General features: G+C 37.6%; 1 protein-coding gene across 1 annotated transcript; it reads left to right on the top strand.

Annotated features, from left to right (window-relative positions):
• Positions 1-408: 408 nt before the first annotated feature.
• opn8b (opsin 8, group member b) lies at positions 409-9,828 on the top strand. The gene is made up of 4 exons (XM_066704253.1): positions 409-717; positions 5,004-5,297; positions 6,234-6,559; positions 8,596-9,828. The coding sequence occupies exons 1-4, from the start codon at positions 645-647 to the stop codon at positions 8,971-8,973; spliced, it is 1,071 nt and encodes a 356-aa protein (XP_066560350.1). The 5' UTR covers positions 409-644; the 3' UTR covers positions 8,974-9,828.
• Positions 9,829-10,587: the final 759 nt, after the last annotated feature.

Below are 10,587 nucleotides of genomic sequence, written 5' to 3'. Positions count from 1 at the left end.
TCCAATTCATGGCAGCAAAAGGAAAACTGACCCTGTGGCATTACCATTTGGAAACACAGTTTTTATTTAACACCACCAAACTATATAATTAAAATAACTGATGTTCATTCATTGATTTAATAATGATGATAATTATTATAAGTAGTGGTAGTAGTATTAATAATAACCTTTCTAAAACAACAGCAGTATCCCCACCTGGGATCGAACCCAGTCGCCTCTACTTCACACTATCGCCCGTCGTTGTCCACAATGGTGTTTCCCTGCTCGTTCAAGGACAGGAAAGCCATAACTTCAAAAAAAGAAAAGCCATATCTTCCAAGCAAGAGAAACCATCGATTATTTGATTCCCAAGACATCTGTCGTGACATAATGCGTGCTGGAGGATAAGCGCGCATAAATAGGTTGGAGACGCTCTGAGCCCAGCGGACTGGCCAGTCGCCACAGCAGGAGATGATCAAGCAGCAGAAACGCTCTACTTAAACTTGTAGTTACATTTTGCATGCACTCTGCGACTTCTACTGCTATTTACTGAGCACTGCAGATAGCGACACGATTGCCTGGTGTTTCGGGCTATTTAAAAGCACGCATAGCCAAATTTATATGGTAACTCACATATGTACATACCTGTCAGTTAACCTGCGCAGATGGAAGAGCGGTACCTGTCCAAACTGTCCCCGGCTGTGGATTACGGAGCCGGTGCGTTTCTGCTGTTGATAGGTAAAGAAACCTTGTGTGTGTGTGTGTGTGTGTGACTTCAGGTTCATACATTCATCTTATTAACGGTTTAAGTGAAACCTTGTAACTGTGCTTGTGATATTTTGCATGAAAAAAATACATATCACCTTATTATGTCCATGTTTTAAAGAAAGTGAATGTGTTTTCTATCCATCACATCTATCTCAAACTCCTACAATTCGAGCATACTGTCCTAACGAGATCAATGGGGTTTTGAAGTATGATGGTGTTTTGTAGCATTTATGTCACATTTAAATTACTTCAAATCAAATATTAAATTTGAATGGTATTAAATGGTGCATGAACGTTGGATGTGGTAGTTTAAAGAGATCTCAATGCAGGCGCGGTGGAGTTAGAGCAGTTGTTTAAACGACTTTTTCTTTGTGTTCATTTATTTTTTAATGATTCCTATTATTTCGTTTGCTTTAACGTGTACAAATATGTATCCTCCAACACTTCCTTGTCAATGTTTGCAGATCCCAAGGTGCGCATTCCACCACATCAATAAATCAAAAAATATAAAAGGTAGAAAATCGATCCATTTTGAAGCTAAGCGATGAGTCGCAGGCAGGCTAGTTTCCTCCTTTTGGGTGGATATGTGGCACAAGGCAAAAGCCAATATACTGTTAATTATTAACACATATGTATCACAATTGTTCTCCTGCCTGAAATACACTTGAGTTTGGTACCACTGCAGAGACAGCCAAGATAACATTTCAGAGATGTGCATTTACCGGTTTATCTAGCAGTGTAGGTTACATTGGATGTTCTCTGTTCCTCCATTGGGACAGTGCAGATACAGCACCTTGCAGTCATTCTGAACTAATACAATATTTTACAAGGCATGCAAAAAGCAATGTTGATAAAATAGTTACCCAGAACTACTTTTTTATGTGCCAAAAAGCACACTAACCACCTGTTTTAAACAGATATTTTATGCCTTCCTTCACTAGCATCTAGGCTGGACTCAGCAGAGCACAGGCACAGAGTCCAACCAAAGCAAGTAGGAGCTGCATTTTCAGACAAGTCCTCCTCACTGCACCTGACAGAAAAACTCCAGTCGTCACTAATCCTCATACTTTTATAACAGGGAAATCATACTGATGTTTGTGAGAAGCAGTTCGTAGCCAGAAACAAATACTTCAGGGACTCTTCAGGAGCAGAGGCGATTCTAGGGTATGTGGGGGCCCCAGGCAAAATTAATCCTGGTGCTTAAGCGAGGGGGGGGGGGTTGGTGTGCCACGGAGTTTTCTCCCGTGAGAGCGGTGGGCGGACCGTGGGGGGGGGTTCCCATTTAGGGGCTCCCCCTCAGCCCGGGGCCCCAGGCAATTGCCTAGGATGCCTACCCCCTTGCGATGCCCCTCTTCAGGAGCACCTCATTTACGCAACTTTAAAAAACGATGCATAAACAGTGTATATGAAATTGTTCCTGTATGTGTTACACTAATTGAATGACATTTTGTTACAATGAAAATAAGAATTATTTTTTTTATAAAACTTCTATCTGAGGGGAGAGAGATCCACGGTCAATCAGGATGGGTTCTGCATGTGTTTGTGTATGAGAGTGGGAAAATTTTGAATATGTCATTAATTAAACTATAAGGAGATCTTGTTTCAAACAGGTTTTAAATGCTCGTTAAAATGACTGTCAAGGTGTTTATATGAATCTGTGATTTAGATCCGGATTAAATCAAAACTTTGACCCACCCGCTAATAGAAAACTACAGAACTGTACTCAGCAGCGGCATCATTTTTAGTAAGATGACACTTTCTTCTAATCATAAATATAACCGCTATGATGTACACCTCTGTAGTTTTCTATTACTGGGTGGGTCAAAGTTTTGATTTAATCCAGGCCTTAATGTGACAGAACTATGTTAGGTTTCATTTCTGGTCTTTAAACAGATGCGTGGATAAAGCATGATATTTCGATTTTTACAATGCATAGGCCTAGAGCTGTTAAATTGGTTAAAGTGCTCAACAGCCACATGCATTTTTATTATGTTTACTTCCAGTAGAACTTGCCCACAACCACAGCAGAAGGCACTTTTTAAGTTATTAAAGCTGACAGAAACTCTCACACAGAAAGACTCACTAGCATTTTGTGTGCATGATGCAGAAACAGAAGTATTCACAAAATCCACTCAAATTACAATAAAGAACAATCACATTTATTGAACAATTAAACTATTAAATTGAACAAATGGGCTTAGCACTAGGAAATGATTAGTATTTAGCAAGTGAGATGTGTGAGTACAGGACATTGGGAAACATGAGCACTAATCCCTGAAACAAGGATAGTATGAAGGTGAAAAACAATAAGAATCCCCTGTGTTTAGTATAGATCCACTTATCTGAAGCTGTTCAATAACTGAATAGAAAAGGATTATATAATCTATGCTTTCCTGTTATTCATCAATATCATTGATTAACTTCCTACTTGATATTTATGTACATGAGGTTTTGCTGTTGTGGACTCTCACAGAACAACAAATGTTAAGTATAATTAATGTTATATACCCAGCAGATCAGTTTATCCGTTATGTTACAACAGAAGTACTAGCACGGGTTTGTGAATATGGAATATGAATATGTGTTCGAATGTACTAAGGTAAATCTAATGTTTTGTCTGGACTTTCTTACCTTTGAAATCAGACATGTTTACAATACATCAAATCTGAATGGTTCACCACTTGAAGCTCCAGTACAGTGAAAACAATAACTATCTAACAAGCCAACATCATTTAAAAATACTGTTAAGGCATCATCTTGTTTCTAATGAGAATGATTCCAACAGGCATTCGTTGTCATAACTAATAGATGATCGGTTGTCCTCCATTGTTGAATTGTTCAGTCACACTGAAGAAGAGTAAGTATTTTACTTGTGGTCTCTTTGTTGTGAAGATAAAGCACGTCCTTGTAGGAGTACATCATGCAGTGTGCATTGCAGGACTGTCTCCGAAGGTTCGAACGTTCAAAGGTTCGATCGGACTCCAGACATTCGAAGGTTCGTCACGTGATAATCACATCGCTTTTTTTTCTACTGTTAATATAAACTGACAGTGTTTGAATACTGTATCCTGCCACCGCACCCAGTTAAGGGTTAATGGGGTAAAGGCGGCGTGGTGGGGAGGAGCTTAGAGAGAGGGCAGAAGAGGTGAAGAGAGGTGGAAGGACAAGTCAGTGTGAGTGTGTTCGGTTCGTGAGGTCAGTGTGCGCTGCACTAATAAATACAATGAGCTGTTGTTGCACCGCAATGATGAGTTGGGTCGACTGCTTGGAAGCAGCAGCAAGCATTACAATACTTAACCACATTTCAGATGTCCCTCATAGATTATCTAAAATAAAACATTTTAATATTGCCCATTACTTAAATAAAAGTTGCTGGAAACCGTCTTAAAAAGCCCCTCAATTGCCAGTTGTGTCAGCAGGCATTGGACCAGATTACATTTAAACAATGTATTTTGAAAATATACGATTACACAGATCAATAAAAAAATAAAAATCTGAAAGATAACTATCCCCCATTTGTCAGCAACCTAGCTAACACATAACTAAATTACATTGCTACAACGTTGTGGCAACATGTGTTAGCAGGGATACCTGTGGACACTCTGCGTTATTCTGCCTTATTGTTTCTTTATCCTTATAGCAAAGTTGTGCAATATAATGGAAATGTAAAACAAAACAAACATTTGCTGTTTGGATTTTTTTAAATGCACTGTGTTCCGGTGTCTTCAGTATTTACTTCTTTCAGTATAGTACTGAACACTGGGATATATTCATCAGGATGTTTACACCGGTTCGTTATTTCCTAAACTTTTTCTGTATTGAATTAAATACAAATTAAAGTTAACATACATGCGTCACTGCGCATACAGTTTGAGTAAGATGCCTCTACTGGAAGGTTAACATGTTTCATGCAAGTAAAATCAATATCTAGACATAAAACGGGTGTTTGTAAAAAAACAAACAAACAAAGAAAAAACACGATTACTGTTCGAGACTGTTCGGGGATTTTTTGTTTATATGGATTATCTTAAAAAAAAAAGTAGGCTGTTTATACAAATCTATACATTAGGCTATGTAAATTAGCACCAGCGAAGCTTCGAACCTAATGTAATGTGTTCCGAACCTTCGAAGGTTAAATTTACCCTTCGGGACAGCCCTAGTGCGTTGTGTGTTTGGATCCCTGTTTGGCTGATATCTAATATTAAGATATTGTCAATGGTGCTGTAAATTACTAAAACTTCATTTGTTTCTGTCAGCTGTCCTGTCTGTTGTGGGAAACATATCAGTCCTCATCACTGCTTTTAAGAGGTCGTCCAACCTGAAGCCCCCTGAGCTCCTGAGTGTGAATCTGGCTGTGACTGACTTGGGAATGGCCATCACCATGTATCCCTTGGCCATCGCCTCGGCTTGGAACCATGGCTGGCTATGGGGAGAGCCCTCCTGTATTTATTATGGATTCATGGGATTCTTCTTCGGAATTGCCAGTATGATGGTGTTGACTGTAATGGCCCTGATACGTTTTATAGTCTCAACAAGCTTGCAGAGTCCGAGTGAGTTCTCCTTTCCTTGTTTTTTTTTATTTTAATTTAAATTACTGATCTAAAAGCTGCAAAGAATGTATGCTGAAATCTTTTGGGCTTTCAAGCAGCTCAACTGGTGCAGACGTCCACTCAAGCTTTTGGTCTCTGAACATGTCAGCAGGGGAGTGTTATTATCATTATGTGACTCTATTAAGAGCTTTTATGATACAAAGTATGAACCTCAATTCATGTTGTAATATCTTTTAGCATAAAGGCAGTAGACACTTTCTCAGATTTTCTAGTTATTCACTGTTGAAATCTAATGATAATTTGATTGATATATAATTCAAAGACTTGTTAAACATGTTCAGTTTCAAATCATGTTATGGTTCCACGTCAAGTCAAGGTGATGTCAGCTGCACATGTGTGGAATACAGGGAATTATTTCATTATATTTATGCAAATTGTGCAACTTTTTAACAGATTTTTCAAAAACACACACCTAGTGCCCCAGGCATTTGAGAAATATCTGTGTGTATGTTTCAACTGTATTTAAAATCCAGGCATATTTAGTAAAGTCATTGACACCAGAATATATATATATATATATATATATATATATATATATATATATATATATATATATATATATATATATATATATATATATATATATATATCTCAATAACCTAGCTGTATGAAAATTAAAAATAAATAAAAAAGTATTACCTCTGTTTGGAGGGCTCTAAGCCTTTTTCTTTGGGACCAGCTATTACTGAAAAACAATAATGGGTTAAGCACTCATTTTGTTTAATAAATCAGGAAATGCAATGATATCTGACACAATTTTAAAAGAATACAAAAAAGCCATTAGTTTGCTTGGAATTACCCCCAAAACAGGGCTAAAAAGAAACTACTGTATTTTAGAAGATGTTTTTAATTGAGCCACATTCTACCTTTCTTTAGAAGAGAAGATAAACAAGAAGAAAGTTTACATCTTGATAATTTTCACGTGGACCTATGCTCTGGTGTGGGCAGTGTTTCCACTGCTTGGCTGGGGAAAGTACGGCCCCGAACCTTTTGGGATTTCTTGCACAATTGCCTGGAGTGAATTTCAAGAGAGCGGATCTTCATTCCTTATTTCCATGTTCACGCTCTGCACAATCGTACCAATTGTGACCATCATAGGGTGCTACTTCGGAATAGCAAGGAATCTCCATGTTGCCTACAAGTCCATTGAAAACAGCAACCATGTCCACAATGCAGTGAAAGCAGAGAGGAGGCTAGTGGGGGTAAGTATGGCAACCACAGTTTTATTTTCTCATCAGTTATATAGTAGTCACAGTATATGAAATGTTTATCAGTTATTGAACAGTAATTATTTATGTATTTTTTTTCCAAGGTTATTCACACAGCAAACTACACCTTTTAAACTACAAAATCATAGTCTACTTTAAGTGTTAATTTCCAAACAAATGAGGTTGTTTGTTGGCCAAGCTGTTTCTAAATGCTTCAGCTGTGTTAATAGCTGAGTCCAGTTCAGTTTAATAGCCAAGGTTTAGATTTAATAATTGATTCATTCTACTTTGTGTCTAAGGGAGAAGCAATACATTACTGGTATTGGCAAATAAAGATTTAAGCCCACTTTTTACATTTTAAACCCATATTTTCACATCATTGCCTGATACCCCAAGGAGAATACACATGATGTGAACAGCAGATACTGTGGTCTGTAAAGACATCACCTGTCTGTGTATCAGATAGTCTGTCCTTCAACCTCTCAGCATCTCATTCATCACTGTGTACATCCACCTGCTCAGTTTTGTGTGCAGATACTGTGATGCTCCAAAAGTGGTTTATTGAAAAGTTGTTGTTTTTTAATTGATCAACTCAGACAAATTGATGTATAACATGCCTCATTGGTGCCTCAGTGGTTTGCAGGACCAGAGAGTCTTAGTGTGCAAAGTGGCCTGTAACAGTGACTGGGTAGTGTTCATGGTACACATGTAACAGGCGTAAGAAAATATATATTATTTCTGATTGATTGTTATATACTATTTTTTGTTGTTTATATTTATACTGCAGTTAAAATCAGCTAGATCTTTCTCATTCAAAAGTCCTGGAGGGCTGTCCATGGTGGGCAGAACATGTGATGGGTCTGTGTCAGGTGACTGAGGCAGGAATTATTCAACTTGAGTCAGTGGTCACACATTTGAGAGCAAATCAATTGTTCACAGAGCTTTTAATATGAAGTTTAGCTGTATTTCTGTGGCGAATGCCAGTGGAATGCAGCCTATTTATGTATTTATTTGCTTGTGTTTTGGTTTTATTAATACTTCTTTCTAGAATATTTTAAGTTGCCCTCAGGAAAATAAATCTGGTTAGAGTTACCAGATGCAAAGGCTAACATATTTAATTGTCTGGAGTGGTGTCAATTGGCTACATCTGTATTTATGTGTCTGTGTATGTATATGTATATGAATTTGTAGCTGTTTGTTTAAATGGTATAAGTCATATATAACATTGAACATTATGGAGGTAACAATTCACTAGGAAGGTTAAGAGAGATGAACTGGCGTTAGAGATTGATTCCACTGATTCATGCTCCTCAAAAATTGAATTGAAATATTTATATAATTATTATATATAACTGAGAAGGAAAACACTTTGGTCCTCTTCTTCATCTCCTCATTGATTTATGTTTTTTATTATTTTGTTTTAAATTGGACCTACATACCCTGTTTGAATTGTCTGAATTGAATTGTACAATGATTGCAAATTATTATTTAATGTTATTGATTAATCTATTCATATTCAATAACATTTCATCCAGTACAGAGCCAGAGCCTAACCAAGTGGACACAGGGCATGTGATTATTTTTGTGATTTTGTTTTTAATGAGGAACATAGTATGTCATCATAAAAGGGAACACGCCTGAACAGAATCAAACACAAGCCCTGTGTCCACTGGGTTAGGCTCTGGCTCTGTACCGGTTGAAATGGTTCTTGAATATGGATATATTAACCAATAAATACTAATATTAAAGTCTTAAGTTTAACAAACCAGCCAAAAAATCTTTCTAAGTACAGCCCACCCATTCCCACTATACAAGACAGGGGACTCACTGGTTGTCTTCCTGGTCACATTCTGATGTAATTTGCAAAATGCAACCCCTAACTACTGAAATTATAAAAATGTTGCTAATTACGTAAACTGAGCAGCTGCTGCTCACGTCCTTGAAATAAAAGGTTAGGTTCACAAAACATTAATTGGTGTTGTTGTTTAGTGTTAAGAAATGTGAAAGATTCATGTGTATTTATTTTTCAGATCGCTGTGCTGGTCAGCGTTGGCTTCATTGGGTGCTGGGCTCCTTATGCCACAGTGAGCTTCTGGTCGATGTTCCGGGCCAGCGACTCCATTCCCCCAGAAGTCAGTATGCTGCCCTGTCTGTTTGCCAAGTCCTCCACTGCCTACAACCCCTTCATCTACTACATTTTCAGCAAAACCTTCAGAGCAGAAATCAAGCAGCTCACGTGCTTCTGTGGGCGGTCACGCAACTTGTTGAATATGACGGATCGTGGCAGCTTAAGAGAAAGTCAAACGTATGTGAACATGTTAAAAAGGCCGATGGATGCTGACAAGGACAAATTACCTGTCAACAACCATGAAGCTGAGACCAAGATACAGTTTATAGGATGTGAATAGCAGCCGTTAATCTATTATGGAAAGCCCTGGCAAGACTCAATTCAAATCGTGGGGTTTTGTCAACCAAAACTCCAAAACTTTTATTGTTCCACATTAAGAACAATACAAAATAAATTAAAAAGGGTCAATGGAAGTGTTAGCCTTCCTTGTTTAACCAGGGACATCTAATGCCAGGTGTGATGTTGAAGGGGCATTAGAAGGCTGACTGTGGGAAATGGTGCCCATGTACGAGGAATAAAACTATCAGTGAAGGATATTTCAGATGTGAAGTAGATTGCATTATTATGTACCATCTTTAGACCTGTAGATACAAATAAACACTCTATGGGATCTTGTTTTGGAGGGGGAAATAACCAAAAAAGCTGAGGGACTGGAGTTTTGGAAAGTTTATGACCTTCATTTCTGTCTTCTAAGCACAGATATCTGAAAATGACAGGACCAGACCCAATACACTTGTACTATAAGGAAGATGTAGTCAGTATAATATGCACATATTGTTTTTTGTTGTTGGTTGTTTGTTTTATTTTGATTGAAAATTGCCTGGGTTAACACCTCTTCGTATGTATAGAGGATTAAAAAACCTACATATACAATTAGAATCATTAGGCTACGTTAAAACTGGCTATTTTAAGTATTTCAGTTGCGAGTAGTGAAGCTGTGAGAGCTATTAATTAATCTGTTGTCTTGATTCTATTTTCTGTGTTTTATTGGTTTCAATGAAAATCAAAATGCAATTCAGATTGTTGTCACTGTTTATTGATTAATAAATTCACAATGTGAAACGTGTCCAAGGGGAGTTATTCTGGTAGCACATGTTTAAGTCAGGTAACTGTAATACCTGTCAGAGAAACTGCAGAGAAACTGCAGGTCTACTATCCTAAGAGGAGTCTAAGTTCCTCACACACTGTGACTCTGTGGCGTGACTCAAGAGAAAGCATCTACAGCAGTCCACCTAAACAACGTCCAGCAGAAAATATAGCTTCCTATAGCCCCCATCAACAACCTGACCCACCCCAGACTCTGAGAACTGACAGTGCACTAATGATTTGGTCCAATTAGTTTTGACAGTCTTGTCTTTTTCTGTACCTCTGTCTTCATTTCCTACATTTCTACTGACACGACAAGGTACTTTTATGTAATTTGGCAATTGGTCAATTTTCCTCAATTTAATATTTTCACAAAGGATCTAAACACCACACACAGTGTACAACACTAACAGAGTTTTCTGTTGAGGCTTGTTTTTTAGTTCTCTTCTCTATTCTTCTCAGTCTAGACATGATTAACATGATTTATGATGTCACCACCCTGTTATTAACGTGTTTTGTCCCTCTGTAAAGTAAACACGTTCCAAACTGTCACCTAACACTGTGTCACTGCCGTTAAGCAGCAGCACATCACACACAAACAGCATTCATTCATTTTGAAATAGTGCTGTTATGTTATATATAATTATATTATGGAGAATGTTATAAGTAGTAACTCATTTTGGGGGGAAATAGTAGTGCAGAAATTATTAAGTATTTCTCTTAAAGGGAAAAGCAGGCCTTTTCTATAACAATACACTACTGGTCAAAGGTTTTAGAACACCCCCATTTTTCCAGTTTGTACTGACAT

Source organism: Amia ocellicauda, chromosome 1 (assembly GCF_036373705.1).
Source record: "Amia ocellicauda isolate fAmiCal2 chromosome 1, fAmiCal2.hap1, whole genome shotgun sequence".
Taxonomy (NCBI): Eukaryota; Metazoa; Chordata; class Actinopteri; order Amiiformes; family Amiidae; genus Amia; species Amia ocellicauda.
This window is presented reverse-complemented; position numbering and strand designations above follow the sequence as displayed.